We start from the raw sequence: 24,489 nt of genomic DNA on the forward strand, positions 1-24,489 counted from the left end.
TTGTTCCTTTGGAGGAAGTGCTAATGAAGACCCAAACCAACATCTCACAAAATTCCTGAGAATTTGTGACACTGTGAAGTCCAATGGAGTCCAGGAAGATGCCTATAAACTGCTTTTGTTCCCATTTTCACTTAAGGACAAAGCAGCTAAGTGGCTGGAATCATTCCCAAGGGGGAGTCTAACCACATGGGATGAGGTAGAAGGCAAGTTTTTGGCACGTTTCTACCCTCCACAAAAAGTCAATAGGCTTCGATCTGAGGTCCAGACTTTTAGACAACAAGATGGTGAAACTCTCTACGAGGCATGGGAGAGATTCAAGGACTTGACAAGGAAATGCCCACCAAACATGTTCCATGATTGGGTGCAATTGCACATCTTCTATGATGGGCTCTCTTATGAATCAAGGAAGGCTGTAGACCATTCATCAGGAGGTTCATTGAACAAGAAAAAGACTGTGGAAGAAGCCATTGAAGTGATCGAGACAGTGGCTGAGAATGAGTACTACTATGCATCAGAAAGGCACAACACTAAGGGAGTCATGGAGCTGAACCATGTTGATACAATTCTAGCCCAAAACAAGGTGTTCGCCAAGCAACTAGCAGAGCTTACCAGGCAATTAGAAACAAAGCAAGTGGCTGCAATACACACACAAGATCAAGAAGAAGTAGGCATTGAAGGAGGTGATTGGGATGAGGTTAACTATGTGGGAAACCAACAAAGGCAATCATATGATCCACACTCCAACACTTACAACCCAGGCTGGAGAAACCACCCAAACTTTGGGTGGGGAAACCAACAAACCCAACCACAAAACCACAAACCTTACAACCACAACCAACAAAACAATTCCACATACCAAAACTCCAACCAAAGATCATACCAAGCCACACAAAACACTTACCCCCAATCATCATATCATGGCCAAAATAATCAACATACCCAACCTAATCCGAACCAACAATTTCAAGATCAATTAAATCGGATGGAAGGAATGATGGCAACCATGAGCCAAGACATAATTGAATTGAAGAGCTTCAGGGATGATGTGAGAATTACCTTAAGAAACCATGGTGAAAAACTCAAAAGGTTGGAATCTCAAGTAGGAGAGCTATCTCAACAGGCACCCAAATCAACTGCAGTGTTCCCCAGTGACACAGAAAAGAATCCTAAGGGGGAACAAAAGAGAGTAAGATGGGAAGAGTGCAAGGCCATCACCATATTGAAGGAAGTCTCAGAAGAAGAAGGAATCAGGTCCTCACAGCAGGAACCAGAAATCTTGAAAGAAGATGTGGAAGAAGTTAAGCAGGAAGATGGAACTGAGCAAGCCAAGGATCTGCAAAAAGGCATGATGGAAGTATACCAACCAAAAGCACCATTCCCTGAGAGGTTAGGAGGAGGAGAAAAAAAGAAAACCTATTCAAGGTTTCTAGAGACATTTAACTCTCTGCATGTCAATATTCCCTTTCTTGAGATTCTTCATCAAATGCCCACACACATCAAGTATTTAAAGGAATTGTTAAGCAAGAAAAGAGTTTTGAAGGGAGGACAAACGGTAACAATGAGCAAAGAATGCAGTGCTCTCATCAAGAAGGACACACTCTCTAAGAAAACGGACCCAGGAAGTTTTCATATCCCTTGCATCATAGGGGAAACAAAAATTGACAGAGGATTCTGTGATCTAGGAGCTAGCATAAATGTGATGCCTCTAACTCTTATGAAGAGGCTACAACTGAACGAGGTGAGATCCACTGATGTAATCATACAACTGGCTGACAAAACTCAGAAGCAAGCTGAAGGGGTAGTTGAAAATGTGCTGGTGAAAGTGGGAGATTATTATTTCCCCACAGACTTTGTCATTGTGGACATGGAGGAAAGCTATTTACACCCTATCATTCTGGGCAGACCATTTCTAGCCACTACTAGAGCGCTCATAGATGTAGAACAAGGAGAGCTAATTCTGAGAATACATGATGAACAGCTCATTTTCAAAATCTTCAAACCTGCATCTGAGCCTGAACCAGAATCTGAACAGCCTAAAGATGATAGTAGCCATCTGTGTTTGGAGGAAAGTAATCCAGCAGCTGAGACTCTTAAACAGTCATTGGAAGGCAAACAAGAGTTGCAAGAGTTAGAGCCACAAGAATCAGTGGAAACAGATCAGAAGGATCCTCCTGACATAAAAGTCAATGAAGAAATCCTCAAGAGAAAGGGAAGAGTGATAGGGAGATTGCCAAGAGGATGGAGAAACAAGAAAATTCCCACTGAAGGTTTTTCTCCGGGAGATAAAGTGATCTCAAGTCATTACCTGCCAATCCCACCTGGCCTCAAGACCATTCCTTCCCAGCTCCCTCAAGTGTTCACAATCAAGAAAGTTCTTTCTATGGAACATTTAGAGGTCATGAATGAATCAAGAGGGGACGTTTTCATAGTGAGAGGAGAGGACGTCAAGCACTACAATCCACCCTAACAAGGGACAACCGTCAAGCTAGTGACGTTAAAGAAGCGCTTCATGGGAGGCAACCCATGTTTTTAGTATCCTTAATCTTTAGTGCTTTGCTTTACATCTAATAAAGTATGGTTTCTTATGCATGAACTTGAATCCTCAGGACAACTATTGATTAAGTGCACTAAACTGTGCATGTAAATTACAATTGGTCTCTAAGTTTGGTGTGCCTGATGGCACTCCCAAATCTTACTCAAATTGAACTCCATCTTTCATTCAAGGTGCACAACCAAACATTAAGTTTGGTGTTCTTTTTGAACACAGTTTATGAAAAGCAAGAAGTTCCTCTGGATTTCAAAATTCATGACAAGTATACCATTCACATGTTTTAATGCTTTAGTTTCAATTACTTAGGGTAGTCACTGTGTTTAGAATCAAAGAGCCAAGGTGACTATGATTTATTAGAAATATGCACACTCATTAAGGACAACCAATATGGATTTCATGTCATCAGGAGACTTAGCCAAAAACTAAGTTTGGTGTCCAAATAATAAGTGTGCATACATGTAGAAGTCACGGCTATAAGCTCATAAAGACAAGCATTGATTTACATGTGCAAATACTATTCATAATTCACATGGACCGAAAAATGATAGCAAATTTGTTTGTTTGTGCAGGTACAAAAGAAAAGACAAAAATGGAGGAAAAAGACAAAGGGAGGTACGTGCTTGGTCAAAAGGAAAATTCATAAATCTTTGAAACTAACACATGGGAAAAGGAAGTTCTGCAAGAAAAGAAAGCTACATGTACAACCTAATGCATCCAGAATACTTCCAAGAAAATGAAAAGCCAATCGTCCTTATCTACAATTCATATATTTACCATCAAGCCACCCTTCACAAACCACCCTAGCCGTTCATTTTTCACTCATGGGCACTATAAAGAACCACTTGGGGAACGAGTCCCACACCATCAATCCTCCTTCATACACTTTTTCCTTCACCATAGCATAACCATCTCTTGCCGAAAACAATCTCACCACACCTCCAACAACACTTCTTGCTTCACCTTGTCAACTTTAGTTGTCACTTACCAAAATGGCAGCTTCATCTAGCCACAAAAGAAGGAAAGACAAGCAGCCAATGGAGGAAAACAGGGGATTCGATGCATGGAGATACAGATCAGTGTTCCATGAGATTCAAGCCGAATGGATGAGACCTAAAACGGTACTAGCTGAGGTCCCCTTTGAACTTGAAAAGGATGAGTTCCCAGGTGTTTGGGAAAAGATCAAAAAGAGGAAGTGGGAGCTCCTAACTAAGCCAATCACTAGAATCAACATCAACTTGGTGAAGGAGTTTTATGCAAATGCAGTAAGGGAGGATCAAACCAAGAACCCCACATACAAAAGCTATGTGAGAGGGGTGGAAGTTGACTTCAGTCCCAAAGCAATCATGAAAACTCTTGGCCTGAAAAACATACATTTCAGCCAAGCAAGTTATGAAGAAAGGATGAGAGGAGAACCTGACTATACAACTATTGCTGAAGACCTTTGTGCCATCAGAGCTGAATGGGTGAGAAAAACAAGAGGGGCTCCAAGAGTCTTGAGAAGGGGAGACCTAACACCTGAAGCTAAAGGGTGGTATGCAATAGTTAGGAGATCCATCCTACCCACTGCAAACTCTTCAGAAATAGTCCCTAAAAGAGCCATCTTGCTACATTGCATTATGGTTGGAGGAGAGATCAAAGTTCATAAACTCATTGCTGAACAGATACAAGAGTTTAGTGAGAAAAGTGACCCTGAATCCTGGCTTCATTTCCCTAGCACCATCATTAGACTATGCATCGATGCCCAAGTACCACTTGAGGATGAAAGACCTAATTGGCTATATCCTGGGCTGGCCATAACTGCACACAGAATGACTCTTGGCCCAACTCCTCCAAGACATACAAGAAGAAGAAATGAAGAAGGGCAACAAGTGGAAGCCGAGCAAGAAGCAGAACAAGAAAGACAGGAAGGAGAAGACAGAGAAGAAGAGCAAGAAGAGCAAGCAACTCCTGAAAGAAGACAACGAATTCCCAGAGACCCCATGGATATGAGCAGAATGCAGGAAATCATGGAAGGAATGTCTCAACAATACATGAGGTCTCAGGAAAGACAAGAAGACTTTCATCTAAAAATGATGGATATGCAAAGGAACTTTGAATCAAGATTCTTTGATCTGCAAAGGGAACAAAATCTACACTTACAGGAATCCTTCAGCCATATATGCCAACACCAAGATGCCAATGTCTTGGCAATCAAGGAAGCCACCACTTTACAGAATGCAAGATACTCAGTCCAAGCTGACTACAACATCAGTTCGCAAATCAAGCTTAACTACATAGGGGAACATCTACACAAGATGGACCCAGCATTCCCAGCTTATGATGAGTATTTCAAAGGGAGGAAAGAAGGAGAAATAAACAAGGCAATGATCCTTGAAAAAGGAGTGGAAGAAACGATGAAAAAGGCTGGATTCTGGAAAAAGCTCATAAGAAAAGACAAAGGAAGCACAAGTGGTCAAAAAGAGGCAGGAAGCAAGAAGAAGCAGGATCCCAAGAATTAAGAAGAACCAAGCAATAAATAAGAGGTGGTCTCGTTCCTTAATAATCAATTGATAATTGGTGAATTGTCTTTATGAACGTGTTTTCATCATAAGTCATTTAAGTGTTAGGTGGAGTCTTTTTTTTTTTTTTTTTATGAGTCGTTTTTTTTTTTAGTATGTGTGTTTGTTAAGTGCTTTGAATAAAGTGAATGCCTAGATGTTTGGATATAACTTCACCTTCTTAAACAAGTGCATGCCATGCTTGTTCTGTTTCAAAATTTAAAGAAAAGTTTGAACAAAAGTAACTTGGCTAAATTAGTGACAAATCAAGTAGAATTAAGTGGTGGTATGCATGCTTGATTGTTTAGTCAGATCACTAAAATTAGAGTGTAGAATTATCATTTTTATGTAGAAAGTAAAAATTGTCTATGGATCTTGATGAAAAAATGTCTTTGGCCATGAAAAAGAAAGAAAAAGGAAAAGAAAAAGCCACGGAAAAAGGCAACCAAAAAGCAAAAAAATTGAGAAAATAAGCTAGGCACCAATGGTTTGAACTTCTGAGACAAATGCCTGTGGTGTTTATGTATTAAGGATATGCTTGGATGAATAGGTTCTGAGGAGTGTTTCAACACTTGGTAACTTGGGTTAACTAACCCGGGATTATCAACCAAAAGTCCATTATCAAGAGCAACCTCAATACAAAACATTTAGTCACACAAAGAGGTGCTGGGCACCAATGTCTCAAGAAGGAATGTGAACTAAAATGCCTAAAGTGGATATGTGTAGTGCACTGATAAGAAAAAGAAAATGCCAAAGGCTTGTGCAACACATGACACTAAGCAAACAAGGAGCAAAAGAAGCTCCAAGAAAAAGAAAAGAAAAACAAAGAAGAGAAAAGTGCCAAAGACATAAGAATAACAGGAGGTCATAGCAATTTTTGATGGATGCAATGAAAAAGTGATAATCCTACCTGATAAGTATGAAAAAGTGATGCTGCAACTTTCTGCATAAAACCCTTCTGATGAACTTCAAATGCTTGCTAATATAGCCAATGTAATTACTTTCTGTTCATACTTTCCTCTCAAATAACTCAGGACTTGCTTAGGGACAAGCAAGTATTAAGTTTGGTGTTGTGATGCCAAGGCATCATAGGCTAGTTTCACTAGCATTTTTCTGTTAGTTTTAGTTGTTTTATGCATTTTCTTGAGCTTAAAGTAACCAAAAATGGTTAAATGAAGAACAAAGTAATGAACCATCCAAACAATATGATTTTGATGCAAATTCCATGAGTTTTAGTTATATTACTTAAATGCTATGAATAAAAGATTTCTCATGAAATTTTGCAAGACTTTGATGCAATTGTTTGGATGATTTCAGGGAAGAAGAGGCTAAGCAAGGAAGCAACAAAATCAATAAAGGAAGCTTGAATATCACATGTGGAGTTTAAGTTCCAGTTTAAGCCTAAACTGGAGCTTAAACGCCAAAATCATGAAGGATAAGAAATGCTGGGATTGAAGTTTAACCTCCAGTTTGACCTCAAACTGGAGGTTAAACGCCAGAATGAAAAGCCTCACTTAAGGAGTATTCCACGTTTAACCTCCAGTTTGACCTCAAACTGGAGGTTAAACGCCAGAATGAGTATGCCACCCAGGGAGGAGTTCCACGTTTAACCTCCAGTTTGACCTCAAACTGGAGGTTAAACGCCAGAACCAGGAAGAGTACCAGGGACCATTCCACGTTTAAGCTCCAGTTTGACTCAAACTGGAGCTTAAACGTGTTCGATAGTTTTTTCACTCCAGGGTTGCTCTCTCCATCTCCACGTTTAACCTCCAGTTTGACCCCAAACTGGAGGTTAAACGTGTTCGACACCTCCAGGGCCACCATTCCAAGCTTCCACGTTTAACCTCCAGTTTGACCTCAAACTGGAGGTTAAACGTGTTCGACCTCCAGTATGCCTCCACCCTTTTCCACGTTTAACCTCCAGTTTGACCTCAAACTGGAGGTTAAACGTGTTCGACCTCCAGGGCTGCCCTTCCTATCTCCACGTTTAAGCTTCAGTTTAACCTTAAACTGAAGCTTAAACGTGTTCGACTACATGACTCTCCAGGGCTACCTTCTTCCATTTCCACGTTTAAGCTTCAGTTTAACCTTAACTGAAGCTTAAACGTGCTTCTACAAATGGCCTCACTGGAAGTGTCTGGCGTTTAAGTTGCAGTTTAAGCTTAAACTACAACTTAAACGCCACTCTTGAAAAAGGTTTCTGGGCCAAAAATATTGTGATTTAAGTTAGTCTTTGAGCACAATTATTAACTTAAACTTACTTTGGTATGAAACCCAATTGAATATCATGGTTTATGGGATTGGGCCTGAGGAATTGATGAGTTTGAAATCTCATTTATTGAGTCATGTGCCATTATTTGATTATCACTAAGTTGGCTAAATAAATGTTACAGGATTTGGATCAACAACCTCATCAAGATTATGGATCATAAACCCAAGACAAAAGGAAAGCAAGGAGAGGCCTCAAAGCCCAAGAAGCACAACTGAAGCTCAATATAGAAAGTGTATAAATAGGATAGAAGTTAAGTTAGAAGGGATTTTTTTCACTTTTAGCGAGTTTCTTTTTCTTTGTAATTGAATTCAGAGCTATGATTCACTAAACCCCCTTTCATTGGGTTAGGGAGCTCTATTGTAATTCAATGAATCAATAATAGTTTATCTTCTTCTTCAATCTTTTCTCTTGAATTTTGTTAGAAAGCTTCTCGATCTAATTCCATTGAGTAGTTGTCTTGGGAAAGAGACTACTCATACTTGGAATCCTTCGGAGCCTTGGGAAAGGAATGGAGGATTCATGCTAGAGAAGCTTTCTCACAGTGGATTGGATTGGGGTTTGGATGGATATTGTGACATGTAATCCTACCAAATTGTGGTTCATGAAATTGTGTGGTATAATCAGTGATCAAGCATCATCTCTTCTTATGAACATTTAAACCAAGGGATTGGGAATTTGTTTGTTTTTAGAGAGCATTGGTGAGCCAAGGAATTGGGATCCAATCATATAAGATTGCCAAGCAAAATTCAATGAATGCATTGGTTGAGGAAGAGATTTACATGTTTTGATTCGGAGATTTCAATATCTCCTAAACCCAATGAATTCCCCATTTCTGATTTCCACTTTCTCTTTACATTCTGCAATTCAATTCTTGCAATCATCCCCATTCCCTTTTAATTTCAGCAATTTACATTCTGCTCTTTAATTCATGCAATTTAAGATTCAGCCATTTAATTTTCTTGTCATTTACTTTTCCCGCCAATTTTACATTCCGCAATTCTCATCTCAAATCTTGATTCCGCTCAACTAGAACACACTTCTAATCCGAATTGCTCACTCAACCAATCCTTGTGGGATTCGACCTCACTCTATTGTGAGTTTTTACTTGACGACGATAACCGGTGCACTTGCCGGAAGGAATTTTGCCGATCGTGCAATTTCCTAAATCGTAGCATAACACGTTTATGCGCATCAGTGAACACTAAGGGGAACACCCAAAAAAAAAAAAAAAAAGGAGGAGGCGCAGACGCGCACTACATGCGGGCGCGCCAAATATTAGTTCCTGGAAGTTCGCGCGGACGCGCATCTGCCGCGTCCGCGCCGATCTGCTGTTGCAACTGCTTGGGCCAAATTCCAGAGAGTTAAGCCATTTCTGGGCTGGCTCTAGGCCCCAGGCCCAACCCCATCTGCGCGAGCGCGCGCATCGCGCTAGCGCGCCATTTCACGAATTCGTCAATGCACGCGGACGCGCACTTGCCGCGCGCGCGTCCTTGCGCGGTGCCACCAAACTAGGCCATGGACCAGAGAGTTGGGCGTACCTCAAGCCCATTCTAAGCCTAAGGCCCAATCTCATGTACGCGTGCGCGCACTGTATGCTCACGCGTAGATCTCCATTCCCCTCAATGCACGCGGACGCGTATTTGCCGCGTGCGCGCAGGTCGAGTAGCGCGACCTTCAGGCCATTCTCCAGAGAGTTAGGCCTGGGTTGGGCCAACTCTAAGCCCCTAGCCCAACTCCATGCACGCGTGAACGCACGGTACGCGCACGCGCCCTTCCCTATTTCGCTCACCCTCGCCTAAGCGCGTTGTACGCGCCCGCGTAGGACCCCATTTTTTTTTAATGGACGCGGACGCGCGATGTGCGCGCGCGCGCCAATTCAAAATTCGGGATAACCCTAGCTCGCGAGGCACACCGCGCAGTCGTGCACCCCAGCCTCCACCCCCATCTTCTTCTTCTCCTCGCCCCATCTATCATCGCAGCAGCAACACCGGTCGCCACCGCGCCACCCTCACCGCCGGCGACTCGCCCTCCCTCCTCATCACCTTCTCATCCCCCTCTCACCGCCACCCATTCTCTCTCTCACTCTTCTCTCCCTCTCCCTCCTCTCAACCGCGCCGTGGCTAACCCCTCCGCCGCCACCCCGTCCTCACTGCCAGCGGCTCGCTCCTCCCTCTCTGTTCTCCCTACACACCCTCATATCCTCCTTCCCTCTCACCATCACCCCCCCTCCTCCCTTTCGGTTCTTCTCCCTCCGGCCAAGCCACCGCGCCACCGTTCACGGCGGTGCCAGTCTGTCTCCGTTGCCCCGGCTCTATCATGGTCCCCATTTCCATTTTCAGTTTTCCCGGCTCCCAGGTTCCTGCCCCATTTCTGTTAATTCTTTTCTATTTTTTCTTTTCATTTGTTCACTCATGTTCGTTCCTAGAATTGCATGTTAGTTAGCTAAATTCAAATGTTGTATGTTAGGATTAGTTAGAAATACTTGCGGTTAGGTAGCTAGGGCTGGATAGTAGATTCTAGGCCTGATACGTGCTCCGTATGTGCTTACTTGCTGTTTGTCTGTTTGTATGCTGTATGCTGGGTTTGGCTTGCTTTTTTATGCACCTCTTGTTGCCTGATTGCTATACCACTGTTGCTGTGCTTAATTGATGCTGCTTTCTTACTGTTTGTGCTATTCTGTTATCCGGGAACGTCCAATTTTAAGCCGGAATGCTGCCCGATTTTCAAGGAACTTAGTTTCCTTTTGACCTTTATTTCAATTTTGGGCAGATTTCCGTTTTCTTTTTGACTTCCCGGATTTGCACAATCATCGTGCACATGAACCGCAATTTCTCGTTCAATTAGGCCTATATATCATCATATCACTAATCCACCTTTCTAACCCACTAATTTCTTTCACTATTTTACTTACACTCACTTTTAACCCTCTTTAACAATTCTTTCATGACTATGATGATATTAGTGCCTTTTGCATATGAGGTGTTACCTTATGGTTTTGGTTCGGTCACTTATGCTTACTTGTTCACTTTTACATATTCAGTGCAACATCATGATTGCTCTTTGATAATGATATCCTGAACATGTCTTCTTTGTTACATGCTAAATGTTTCATATATTCTATCATATTCTTTTCAGGATGTCGGATAAAGGCAAAGCCGTAGCCACCACCTCCAAAAAGAGAAAACACTCTACCCCCTCCATTCCTTCCACCTACAAGAATTATGCTCGGAATCCATTGCAGGACGAGGATAAAGAGAACCAGCTGTTGCCTTCTACCGATCCGGGCAAATTCCCTAATCTCTACTGTGAGCTTCGGTTTTCCAGATATCGAACCACGAAGCTTAATATTGAGAAGAAGTTGCTCCTACCTAATGATGTGAGACGGCGCATTAACGGTCAGATCCTTGAGTTAGGTATTGATTTTGTGGACCGGGATTTGGGTGACATCAATATATCTTGGGTGAAGGAATTCTACTGCAATTTTTTCCGTCCGACCTTGGATTCAGTTCAGGTGAGGGGTAGAGAGATTCTGCTCACCGAGGCCGCCATTGGGGAGGCATTACATTGCCGTCATATTCCGCTTGACCAGTGTGCCCACCATCAGGCTGAGATAGCCATCCATACCATGACATTTGATTATGAGGCGCTTCGGCGCGTGATTGGGATACCGGAGGCTTCATGGGTTATGGATGCGGGCAACACCAAGCCGAAGGGGATGTTATTCACTCATTTGACCAGGGAGGCCAAGACTTGGCAGATGATCTTCGCCCACTACGTCCTGCCTACCACCCACTTTTCTGAGGTCCCCATGGAGATGCTTCTGCTGATTGGGTGTGTTATGGAGGGGAAGGATGTCTCCTTCCCTAGACTTATCCGGCAGTGCATGTGGCGGGCGCATATTCGTGGCCTGCTTCCATTTCCTACATTGGTCACGAGTATGGCGGCCTTAGCTGATGTCCCATGGTCAGATGATGATGTGCGACCACCACCCGCTGATGCAGATGACAGGGAGGTTACTATCCCCTGGGGTGTTTGGGTGCACGAGAAGCCACCTGCTAGCCGCCGCTCTCGGGCTCGGGCTGCCATAGGGACACCTTCACCACCAGCCCCTGCAGCTGGCCCATCATCTTCTACAGCCGCAGCTCCTCCACCATCTACAGACCCTCCAGCCGCACCTGAGCCTACATATCTCCTGGTCCAGCGTCTCTTCCGGTTCTTGGAGCGAGAGCGACGCCATGTCAGACGCCGTTTGGATCGGATGGACCAGGCACTTATCTCTCTAGGCGCTGAGCTACCTCCGCTTCCCGATTCTCCGGCCTCCGATGAACAGGATCATCAGGTGGAGGACGCGGAGGCACCGGTTCAGCAGGATGCCCCTGACACTACAGAGCCACCTCGGACTCAGGAGGAGCCTGTTCCTCAGCCGGACCCACAGCCACAGACAGAGCTAGAGCCTATCGTTGCACCTCCCACTGATCCTCCGGTTTAGCATCGAGGACGATGCTTGGTTTTAAGTGTGGGGAGGGCACCGGTAGCGATATCTGGGAACCGGTGAACTCTTTTTCGGCCTAGTTATCTCATTTTGCACATTTTTGTATATATTTTGATGCATTTCTAGTTGCTTTGGATACTTTTATTGCTTATTTTGGATTTTAGATATTTTGATGCTTTTGGATATTTTTAGATATTTTGGATGATAGATTCCATATTTTAGTTTGATTTTTCTTTATACATTTTTGCACATCTCCTTTTGTATATTCTCCTTTTAGTCTGTGGTTGTGATTAGAAATCATGTTTTAAGTGAAACTTAGTCACCCTTTTTGCATAAGAATTTAGTTTTGAGTGAAAAAGAAAAGGGTAAACTAAGAAAATTTTTGAATTTTTCAATCACAACAATGCTTAGTCAAACATTGAGGTTTTTCAAAAAAGTTTAAATATAGGGCATTAACCCAATTGATTGAAAGAAAATTTTTGAAACTTGCTTGAAATTTATACCTTGTGAAGCATGTATTGAACTGAGAACACAAGCTTGTGAGACTTGAGCCTATTGATGTGGTTACATTTTATAACCATTCATTTTCCATTCTTGTGTGAAATTGTTCTCTTTCCATGATTGTGATCCTTAATTTGCTTGATTCTATATATCCGTTTATTTTTTGTGTTTGTGCATTTATATGATTGAGGCCATTATCTCATTTGCCACTTACCCAAATAGCCAACCTTTTACTCTCCATTGTTAGCCAATTTTGAGCCTATGCTTAACCAACTCATTCTTATTTTAGCTCATTACAAGCCCAAGGCGGAAAACCAATGAAAAGTCCTTGTTTGGATCTTTGATTAGCCTAGGCTAGTGGGAGTGTGTATTATTCAAGTTGGTGAGGCTTGGGAACATTGGACGGGATAAAAAGGGGCAATACACTTGTGTGTTTAGGAATTGGGCACATACTCATGTATTAATCAAGTGTAGAGACCTTATGCATTGATGTTCTTGTATTTAGTTTGAAGGAAGAAAAAGAAAAAAAATATATATATATATAAAAAAAATGAAATGATGAAAAGAAAAATAAAATGAAAGAAAAAAAGAGGAAAAAAATATAAAAGGGGACAAAATGCCCCAAAGTGAAGTCAATAAAAAGGAATCAATGCATAAGTGTTGTGAAATGAAAAAAAATGCATGAGTATGTAAGAAAAAGTGAAGAATGGGTAGTTAGAATAGCTTGCATTTGTATAGGTCATTAAATAGGTTAGGTGGGAAAGTCTATGCTAATCAAAGATTCAAATCCTAGTCCACTTGACCATAAATGACCCTACCTTGGCCCTAACCCCATTACAACCTAAATGAAAGACCTCATGATGAATGTATGCACGCATTGAATAAATGTTGATTGTTAGAAGAAAATCAAATCTTGGAAAACATGATTAGAAGAGAATTGAGTGGATTAACCCTTAAACACTTGAGTGAATAGAGCGGATACACATCCGGTGAGGGTTCAAAAGTTCAATTACATGCATTTCACCTATATTATCTATATTCTTGCAAGTTTGAACTCCTTTTAACAATTCAATACAATTGTGGTTTGGACTTGGTCCTTATTGCTTAGCTCTTGTATTTACACATGCTCTCTTGGGAATTGATTTGTTTGAACTAAGCATTTCCAATTGCTTTAGATAGTTGCATTTAGATAGGACTCATATAGTTTAGTTGCATTCAATAAATGCCATACCCCTTAGTTCCTTCTTATTTTAGCATGAGGACATGCTAAGGCTTAAGTGTGGGGAGGTTGACAAACCCCAATTTGACGGTTTGTTTTGCCTTGGATTTAGAACATTTTGATAACCTTTTGTCACATTTAGCCTAAGAATTAGCATGGTTTTGTTATCTCTTCCATGATTGTGCTTAAGTGTAGAAACATGCTTTTTAAGCCTTATTTTGGTGAATTCTAATTTCTGTTTGATTCCATACGATGCCTTGATGTGTTTGCTAGTAATTTCAGGGTTGAAATAGGCTAGGCATGGATAAAAGGAAGCAAGGAAGGAAGCATACAAGTGGAGAGAAGCATAAAAAGTCAAAGAAGCAAAGTCAGCCATGCACGCGCACGCGCACAAGGCGCTCGCGCGCACATTGCAGAATCGACCAGGGACGCGCACGCGTACCATGCGTGCACGCGCCGATGCTGGCACATGACCTCATTAATGCAACACGTGCCTGGCGATTTGAGAGGGTTTCTGAACCCATTTTTGGTGCCAAATTGCTAAGGGAAAGGAATAAAAGGATGAAGGATTAAGGATGAATCATGAATCATTTTGGGATCACTTTAGATGTTAGTTACCAATTAGTTTAGTTTTTAGTTTAGTAGTTAGTTTCTAGAGAGAGAAGCTCTCCCTTCTCTCTAGGATTAGGATTAGGTTTAGGTTAATCTCTCTTCTTAGATCTAGGTTTAACTCATGCTTTGATTCACTTTTCATTTACCAATTCTTAATCTTCTCCTCCTCCTCTTTCTAGTTGTGTGCTTTAATAATTGTAATTCTTCATTTTGTTTTGGATATATTGTTGTTCCTTGGTTTCCTTTCAATAATGAAATTTGAGGTAATTCATGATAATTGTGATTTCCTTGATTGTTGTTGTTAATTCTTTACATTCAATTGTTGTTAGATTTCATTCTTGTTGTTGATTTACTATGCTTTTCTTTTGTGCCTTCCAAGTGTTTGATGAAATGCTTGGTTGGATTTTAGTATAGATTTTGTTCCTCTTGGCCTAGGTAGAGTAATTAGTGACACTTGAGTTATCTAATTCCTTTGATTGATTGATAATTGGAGAGATTGCTAATTGATTTGAAAGCCTCTAAAGCTAGTCATTCCTTTAGGAGTTGATTAGGACTTGAGAAATCGAATTGATTCATCCACTTGACTTTCCTTTAATTAGTAAAGGGTTAACTAAGTGGTAGCAATGAACAATTCTCATCACAATTGAGAAGGATAACTAGGATAGGACTTCTAGTTCTCACACCATGCCAAGAGCCTTTTATAGTTGTTAGTTTATTTTCATTGCCATTTACTTTTCATGCTCCTCATCCAAAACCCCAAAATAACTCATAACCAATAACAAGACACTTCATTGTAAGTCCTAGGGAGAACGACCCGAGGTTTAAATACTTCGGTTTATAAATTTTAGGGGTTTGTACTTGTGACAAACAACTTTTTGTATGAAAGGATTAGTGATTGGTTTAGAAACTATACTTTACAACGAGATTTCATTGGTGAAATTCTAAACCGTCAAAAATCCATTCGTCAGCTGCCCCCAGTTTTCTTCCAACACAGACACAAAAGCTTGCTCAGCCTCATCTAACATCTCCCACGTATATTTAGACACCATTACGTTCTTTTTCCATTCCAAAGGAAAGGTGGGCTCATCATTTTGATCCAGAAAAAAGGGCGGAGCTCCTTCAACAGCTTGGACCCTAAAAAAGTAATTCTTGAAGTCACGAAAAGATTCATCAAACATGGAGAAAACCTTTTTTCCCTAGGAAGCTCGGAAAGAAACCCAAGCGGCTTTCTTCTTAACCACCCCAGGCTTTGTCAACACAAAGAGATAAAAGAAAAGGGATTGTGAAGCAGGGATACCAAACTCATGACACAACAACTGAAAGATTTTTATAAAATCCCAGGAATTTGGGTGAAGTTGGGATGGAGCTACATTACAGGACCATAATAGGCTGGTCTCAAAAGCAGTAAAAGGAAGAGTGATATTCATTTGACTAAAAAAGAAGTCGTAGGCATAGAAAAAGGGGCGCTCTCCAGCAATTCGGGTAGAAAAACAGACCCTCTCTGCAGAGTTTGGAGAGACAAGCTCATAGTTCTTTTCATCGCCACCATTACCACAAATCCTATGAAATTGCCTAAGTTGCTGACAAAATTCAGAGTCAACCAACGAAACACACAGAAGAACCATGGAATCCACCCAATCAGCCATGCCCTCAGGGACTTGGGAAGACGTCTCAACAATATTTTTGCAAGAAGACATGAGGCCAACTAATCCTACAAGAAGAAAAGAAGATCGGATTACTAAAAAAGAAGTCGGACAAAAGACAAAACAACTCGGCTAACATAATTCAACGCAGTATAAACAACAAAAAAGAAACCCCATGATCTACACCAAAGATCCAGGGGCATCCTTTGGAGGCAGGCACAGAACAAGGACTCAGGAAAACCCACAAGGTCACACCTTGATAGCGACCCCTTTCAACTAAAACGACACTTTGAATAAAAGGCCATGAGCCACGGGTAAAACCATTAGAATAAACTACCCTCCAGACCCACAGTCCCAGTTTAGTCAACAAACAAAGCAACCAAATAAACAGCTCAAGAAGAAGTCATCAAAGATACAACCTTTTTCAAGAATAATAAAAAATAGAAGTTATCTTTCGCAAAATTTGTCAACAAAACATCAAAGGAGCAACCTTTCGAGAAAAGCAAGTGGATTCGTGCAGATCACAGAAGAAGAAAAATAAACGACAATAAGCAAGCAGATGCATGGCAATACAAAAAGATTCAAACTCTCAAAAGTCAAAAAAGGCACAATGCAAGCGACGAGGAAAGTAAGAAAGAACCAACCTAGAAAAGTGGGAGAAAACCCTGAAGAAAGGTTGAGAGCAGAAACGACAGGGAGAAGAGCCACCTCTCGAACAGAAAGCCTCACAGAAGTAGAAAATGGAAGATAAAATCCAGAATCGCCCTTTTCACAGTAATGAAAGCACTAATAATTGCCAAAAATACGACACAGAGAAGAAATACGAAAACCACAAATTTCAGAAAACAGAAAGAGAGAAAGAAAGGGGAAGTTTCGGAGAAGGGAAACCATTTTTTGGGTGTGAAATTCAAAATAAAGAGGCTGAGAGAAATGGGGAAATTAAAAACCAATTAATGAGGATATTAAACCCCTTGCATATTCCCAAGGCTAAAGAGCGCTAATGCAAAAGCGCGCGCTTTTAAGAAGCAAAAGTAAATGTTCCATATTCAAAAAGACAACGCTACAAAGATGAAATCGACAAGATGGTCGAGTTTGGCTTCACCAGAGAAGGATCGAAGTCTTAAGAACTAGGACTCGACCTCAAAAAGAAAAGACCGAGCTCGAGCAGGGGTACTGTTCATACCCTGGGTCGAGCTATCCGAACCGGGATGTTCAGCAACAAAGCGACTGACCTCTTCAGGTCAGGCTATCTGACCTCTTCTCAAAGAGGTCGGCCAAATCGACAGGAAAGCCCAAAGAAGGGCCCAAAATCAAGGAACATGACCCAAATCCTAAGGCTGCCGAAGCCTACAGAGAGAAGGGTGGTTCCTCTGAAGATAAGCTGACCTCGCCCAAAGATAAGATAAGATAAAGATAACTAACTTATCTCATCTAAAAAGGTCACTCCACACTACTATAAATACACTAGAGCACCCAGGTATAACTCATACTCTGATTCTACAAAAAACCTGCTTAATACCTATGCTAACTTAAGCATCGGAGTCTCTTGCAGGTACCCCCCACCCTCCGGTGACGAAGGATCAGCAGCGCATCCAATCCAACAAGTCAGACACGACAGCTCTGGCCGCCGCCCACCAGCCGAACATGTCATCTTCGACCAGCACAGAAGATCTCGTCCGAGATCGACCTACAGTTTCAGGTAACCCTCGGAACAAGTGTCTTTATCATACCTCTCTAGATTACAGTTCTTTTTGAGTTTTCGGTTGTATTTGTTTTGTTTTTCTTCAGCCTCATGATCATAGTACACTTAAACCTCGGGTTTGCATGTGTTGTTTCCTTAGTTATGGCACTGAACACAAGGGTTATCATTGTTGGGATCCTCTTTCTAGACGTATTCATATATCTCATCATGTTGCATTCTGAGAGCATCACATGTTTTCTAGGTTCTCCTCATTTGATTCTATTTCTCCTACTCAGTCACCATTTTAACTTCAATGTTGATCTTTTTCCTAGTGATGATTCTACAGGTTCTATATCGACTCAACCTCTATAGTCTCCTACTCTTTCGCCTTCTCCATCACCCAATGATTCCAGACCGGACGATGATCCTGCTCCTGCTGTCATGCCTCCTCATTCTACTCGTTCTTCTAGGGTAAGAAATCTACCTCCTCATCTTCTTGATTATCATTGTTTTTCTACTATTCTTCATCACCATGAACCAAAGTCATTAAGAGAAGCCTCCACAAATTCAAGTTGGCAGGAAGCAATGCAGGAAGAAATCCAGGCACTTGAAAAAGCACACACTTGGGACTTGGTTGATCCTCCTTCTCATCAGGAAGTTGTGGGTAGTAGATGTGTATATAAGATCAAGACTCGCTCTGATGGTTCTGTTGATAGTTATAAGGCACGATTAGTTGCTCAAGGTTATACGCAAGAGTATGGTATTAATTGTGAAGAGACTTTTGCTCCTGTTGCTCGTCTCGCATCTATTCGAGCTCTCCTTGCCATTCCTGCGGTCAAAAAATGGTCTTCGGTCAGATAGATATGAAGAATGCTTTTCTTAATGGGAATTTGAAAAATAAGGTCTATATGAAACCACCTTCAGATTATCCTTGTCCTTCTAGTAAATTCTATCTCTTTCGCAAGGCATTTTATGGTCTTAAACAAGTTCCTTGTGAATTGTTTGACAAGTTCAGCACCACTATGTGCAATCTCAGTTTCACTTGCAGCCCTCATAAGAATGCTCTCTTTACTCGTAAAAGTGAACGTGGAGTTGTTCTTCTACTTTTGTATGTTGATGACATGATCATTACTAGAGATGATGTTGATGGTATCTCTGATCTCAAAGTCTCTATTCACCATATTTTTGAGATGAAAGATCTTGGTTCACTCAGTTATTTTCTTGGTTTAGTGGTCATATCCACAGATGACGGCATCTATCTCTCTCAAGCTAAGTATGCTTCAGATCTTCTTGCTCGCACTGGGATTACAGATAGTCGCACTGAGTCAACTCCTCTTGAGGCTAATGTTCGATTTATCCCTATGGATGACACTGTTTTGGATAATCCTACTATTTATTGATAGTTAGTTAGAGGTCTCGTTTACTTGACTGTTATACACCCAGACATTGCCTATCCAATTCATGTTCTTAGCCAGTTCTTGTTAGCTCCTCGCACTACTCACTATGTGGCCGTTCTTCGCATTCTTCACTACATCAAAGGCACTCTGTTTCATAGACTTCATTTTCTGCCCATTCATCTTTATTCATTCAGAAGTACTCAGATGCTGATTGGGCTAGTGATCCCACTGATCATCGTTCTACTACTGGTTATTGTTTGTTTTTTGGTGACTCTCTTATTTCCTGGCGAGCCAAGCAACAAACGTTCATTGCTCGTTCAAGCGCATAAGCTGAATATCGTGCTCTTGCTGACACCACTGCTGAGGTTGTATCGATTTGTTGGCTTCTTGAAGACTTGGATGCTCCTCAGTCATCTCCGACTGATATTTTCTGTGACAAGCACAGTGCTATTCAGATTGTCCATAATGATATTTTTCATGAATACACCAAACACATTGAGATTGATTGTCACTTTGTTTGGCAACAACTCCTTATTGATACTGTTCGTCTCATCGCTGTTGGAACTCTGGATCAGAATGCAGATATCTTCACAAAGACTCATCATCCTACTCGTTTTCGAACTCCAGTATCCAAACTCAAGATGGTCTCTTTAGCTTCCACTTGAGTTTGCAGAGGGATGTTAGCATATAATTAGACTCAATTAAACTCAGTTAGTATCATTTATATTTATATAGCAAATCTATATATTTATTATAAGATTTTGTGCTTTTATTACTTTTATTCTTCTAATACGTATATATACCCTTATATATTGTACCTTTGATTCACATTCAATAATTCACTTTTCAAAATTACTCTCTTATTTTTAACACTAACAAAAAATAATAAATTATAATAATTTTATGATATAATTTTTTATATATTTGTTTTTCAGCTCGAATTTCTCTCTAATATACTTGTAACCAAATATTATTACAAATAAACAAAACAATGGTATAAATTTAAAATTAATTAAGATTTAAAGCTTCAAAAAGTTCCAAGTAACCCATATTTTTTATTTTTGTCTTATTAGCGCTTTTTTTATACTAAAAATATTAACTTTTAACATTTTCTTTTGAAAAATTTAAAACATGAATTGAGAACAATTAGTATATTCGCGGGTTATTACTATGGCTACAACAAAGAAGTTGGCTAAGAAGAGTAGGCTGTAGGATGTTTTCTCTACTGGTGACAAGTTTTTTTTATTGATATCTTTTTGCGTATATTATTTTTACAATATAAAAACATTAATTTTTGTCTTACTTCTTATCCATCACTTTCCGTATAAAAAAATATACTGAATAGTGGACAAATTGAAGTATTACCAAATCATGCACCTATTACTACAGCTGTAGATATAGGTATCTTGAGAATACGCCTTAATGACGCATTCCAGCTTCAGAGGCAGGTGAGCGGGGTCAGGAAGGAGTTTGACTGCTGGGATGGGGTCGGATCCTACTCGAAGCACTCCACCACGAATAAGAATCTTCGGCATGTCCGCTTTCTCATCCTTCTTCAGAATTATACGCCTATGATGAGACGGAATGATCCGAGGGTAACCGAACCGAGTGAGAGAAACTGGTACCGCATTGTCAGGATGAACGAATTTTAAAGGTGGAGTGTTAGAGTATTTTTATTGATCGGCCATGTCATATAGGCCCGAGTCGGACATCCCTACATGCCCATAGCTATAGCTACAGGAGCTAATAGAAAGAGAGGGATACGAGCCTCTTTTCCAAGTGATTCGTCACCTTATAACTCGGTCTTTATTGTGCATTTTAAGTTATAATTCGGCCTTAATTATCATTCATTTTATAACCGACACCTTCATTACCGACTTAATAACCATTATTCTGACTTAATGATTAACGGTTATACCATCAACTCTATACCTATAAAAGGCACAAATTTCTATATACGCTGGACATTCTAGATAGATTCTAGAGACATTTTAGATATATTCTATATACATTATATATTCATAGAATTATTATAATATACAACACATGATAACTTGTATTTCATATCTTACATTCTATATTCATAGAATTATTCTTATACCTCTTAAATACTTACTGATTTGAGCGTCGGAGTGTCTTTTGCAGGTACCCACCCTTGTTCTCTCCTTACCGACGTATAACTCATCCCGACGAGAAGTTTGGAGACATTCATCGACAGACGAGTTATACACCAGCCAAACTCAGCGACAACAATTGGCGCCGTCTGTGGGGATCGAGTAAAATAATTCCTACTCCCTTCAGGTTCATAAAACTTGAATTACATTTAAATTTTTGAACAAATTTCAACAATCTTGTTTAAGATTTTATTTAATACATTTTATCAAATTTTAATCTAACGTATCATAATATTTCACATGTCATAATCGATCATTGAGTCAATCCGAGAATAAACTCGGCTTTCAACCAATTCGGAAAAAAAAAACTCAGTTTTCAATCAATCCAAGTACAAACCCACCTATCAATTTTACTAACTTTTTCAAAGTTCTCTACTTACACAAGTAAAATTATATATTTTATTCACACATTTTTACATTTATATTTTGTGTAACTAATATTTACTGATTTATTAGTTATATTCAAACCTCAATATATGTTCTATACAATAATAACATATAACAACCATGTCAATTGAATTTTTATTTCATTATGTGCTATATTCTTATTGCTTAATGATTTTATTTATACAATTAAATGAAGGTAATAATGAGTTCAAATCTTAAAATTAAATTCCATCAAAAATCAATTGTATATAACTGTTATACTATTCACTTTATGCTATCTTATTGCTTTATTATCAAATTAAAGCATGTCCTATAAAACAAAATTCATGTATTCACATTTGGCATGTATGACATTCATATATGTCGTCTTCTTCTCTACAATTATCAACTTTCAAGGTATATTTTTTTTACTTTGAACTATTTTACCTTTACAATATATATTATTCAATATATGTTGCGACTTTATACCTATTCATTTTCTCAATTTATCTTATTCATGCCAAACCTTCACTATAAATTGTAAATATTCAATAACTAATTACTTTGAGCGAGAAATTTATCAATAAGTTATTGTGGGCCGGAAAAATTCCCAAGACAATTAACCATTATATCCTCGGATTATACAATTGATTCTGTCAATGGATATCTATCTCTGAACTTTTCAGTTCACATACAATTAAATGCTAAAATTGTTCTTAAGCGGAAAAGTATCCCCCACGCAACTATCTTGATTGAATGACTCTTATCACTCAATTATTTTTTGAATAAGTGCTGATATAATAACCCGACTAAGTTTGGAAGCTCACCATATCATTATTCACTTATCTTTTAACCGAGTTACAAATTATTTTATTTTCTAAGCTTAGCCTGGATCATTTGATCGGCAAACAAAGCTTGGGGGCTATGATTCGTCACCTTATAACTCGGTCTTTATTGTGTATTATAAGTTATAACTCGGCCTTAATTATCATTCATTTTGTAACTGACACCTTCATTACCGACTTAATGACCATTATTCTGACTTAATGATTAACGGTTATACCATCAACTCTATACCTATAAAAGGCACCAATTTCTATATACGCTGGACATTCTAGATAGATTCTAGAGACATTCTAGATATATTCTATATACATTCTATAATCATAGAATTATTATAATATACAACACATGATAACTTCTATTTCATGTCTTACATTCTATATTCATAGAATTATTCTTATACCTCTTAAACACTTACTGACTTGAGCGTCGGAGTGTCTTTTGCAGATACCCACCCCTTGTTCTCTCCTTGCCGACGTATAACTCATCCCGACGAGAAGTTTGGAGACATTCATCGACAGACGAGCTATACACCAGCCAAACTCAGCGAGAACATATATATATATATATATATATATATATATATATATATACCCACTCATACACTATCATAATTATAAAAATAGAACCGAATTGATAGGTTCAACCAAAAAATTAATGAATCAAATTTTTAATTTTTTTTTATTCGGTCTAATTCTAAAATTGATGATGGATATAGTTTGAACTTAGATCCTTCTTATTACTACATACTTCCTTGTCACTAAACTGCATTATTCCTATTTATTTTATAACGTACAATATCTTTTTAGATGTTATTTTAATTTTATATTTACTTATATTCAAATCAATTATATTTTTATTATTCATAACTATTAATATAAATATTATTAAATATGTATAAATAAAAAATAAAAAATATTTTTATTAATTACAATAATATAATTATTTTTTTATAATTATATGATTATTAATATTATTTTTTAATAAATATATATAATATATAACAAATAATAAATATAAATTAAATAATTAGTTATTAAAATAAAAAATATTTACTTAGTATAAAAATAAAATTAAAAATTTTTATTATGAAAAATTAGAATTTTATATATTTATTTAATAATAATCAGATTATAATTTATTAATTATAATTTGTTAAAATTTAATTATTTTTAAAATATTAATAAAAATATATTTTTTAAATTTTAATTTTATATTTTTAATTATTTTATATTTTTATTTATATAAAATCGATTCTATCAATTTAATTAATGACTCATCAATTAAATTAATAAAATAATAAATCAATAATATGATCAGTTCGATCATTAATTCAGTTGTGACACCTATACAAATTACAGTGTGAAACTCATTTAACAATAAGAAGCAATGTTATTGCCACTCATTATTTACTTATTAGCTAACTCTACGCAATCATCAATATATACTATTATTTCTCTGTGAAAGTGAGTTCCGAGGTATAGCTCGTTCTGCTAGTGCTTGAACTGGCTTTTCTTGGAGTGGAGGGAGCGGAACGTCGTCTTCTCCTAGGGAGGCGGCATTGGGTACCTGAAAAGGGACTCCAACGCTCAAGTAAGTATGAGTATGGGAGAGTTCAGAATAAGATTGGAGTGAATAGCGTACCTTTAGATTAGTAACTCATTAGCACTTATAGTGAGTTGTTTGAATGGCTTGTTACCTGGATCAGATTTGTTATTCGTATCTTTGTTACAGGTTTGACGGGGTTTATGTTGGCCATTGTCCAAGTTTATTGGGATAGTGATAGCCTGAGTGGGGTGGTTATCTTAGAGAAATTATCTCTGCTAGCTATACTAGGTTCTGAGATTGTTGTTGTTGTGGGCCAAGGTTTGGGTAACGGATCATAGCCCCCATGGTTGACCTGTTTTTCAAGGCCGAGTTATAGCAGGTTGAGCTTATGTATAGCTTAGAACCGAGTATAGTGGTAACCCCCAAGGTCGACTTGTTTGCTTGCGTGAGGCTTGTTTTGAAAAACTTGGCAGGGTTGAAATTTTAGGCGGTAAATTAATTGTTCTAGGAGAGAGAATGTCGGGAGACATGCGCTATAATTGTGTGTTGGGAATGGGGAAGGTTGGAGAACAGAGCCGTTGATGATGGAGTTGGTAATCGTGATCGATGGCTTTAATTTGATTCGGAGTTTTGATTTTTTTTACCTGGGCGTG

At 39.1% G+C, this 24,489-nt stretch overlaps 1 protein-coding gene and 1 non-coding gene across 2 annotated transcripts; one reads left to right on the top strand and one right to left on the bottom strand.

Annotated features, from left to right (window-relative positions):
- Window positions 1-244: 244 nt before the first annotated feature.
- On the bottom strand, window positions 245-348 carry LOC148552770 (small nucleolar RNA R71). Its single transcript, XR_015892640.1, has one exon. It is a non-coding gene; the product is annotated as a small nucleolar RNA R71 (small nucleolar RNA).
- Window positions 349-18,350: 18,002 nt separating this feature from the next.
- On the top strand, window positions 18,351-24,174 carry LOC148552771 (uncharacterized). The gene is made up of 5 exons (XM_088494718.1): window positions 18,351-18,582; window positions 18,820-18,881; window positions 19,100-19,160; window positions 19,299-19,517; window positions 24,023-24,174. The coding sequence occupies exons 1-5, from the start codon at window positions 18,351-18,353 to the stop codon at window positions 24,172-24,174; spliced, it is 726 nt and encodes a 241-aa protein (XP_088350844.1).
- The last annotated feature ends 315 nt before the right edge of the window (window positions 24,175-24,489 follow it).

Source organism: Arachis ipaensis, chromosome B7 (assembly GCF_059453495.1).
Source record: "Arachis ipaensis isolate K30076 ecotype BB chromosome B7, ASM5945349v1, whole genome shotgun sequence".
In the NCBI taxonomy this organism is placed as follows: domain Eukaryota; kingdom Viridiplantae; phylum Streptophyta; class Magnoliopsida; order Fabales; family Fabaceae; genus Arachis; species Arachis ipaensis.

Excerpts from the sequence above, each read along its gene's own strand:
- LOC148552771 (XM_088494718.1), top strand. The coding sequence starts at position 18,351 with ATGGTCTTCGGTCAGATAGATATGAAGAATGCTTTTCTTAATGGGAAT. Across the intron at positions 18,583-18,819 it reads TAAGAATGCTCTCTTTACTC|ATAGTCGCACTGAGTCAACT; the intron begins GTAAAAGTGAAC and ends CTGGGATTACAG. Across the intron at positions 19,518-24,022 it reads AAAGACTCATCATCCTACTC|GTTTGACGGGGTTTATGTTG; the intron begins GTTTTCGAACTC and ends TCTTTGTTACAG.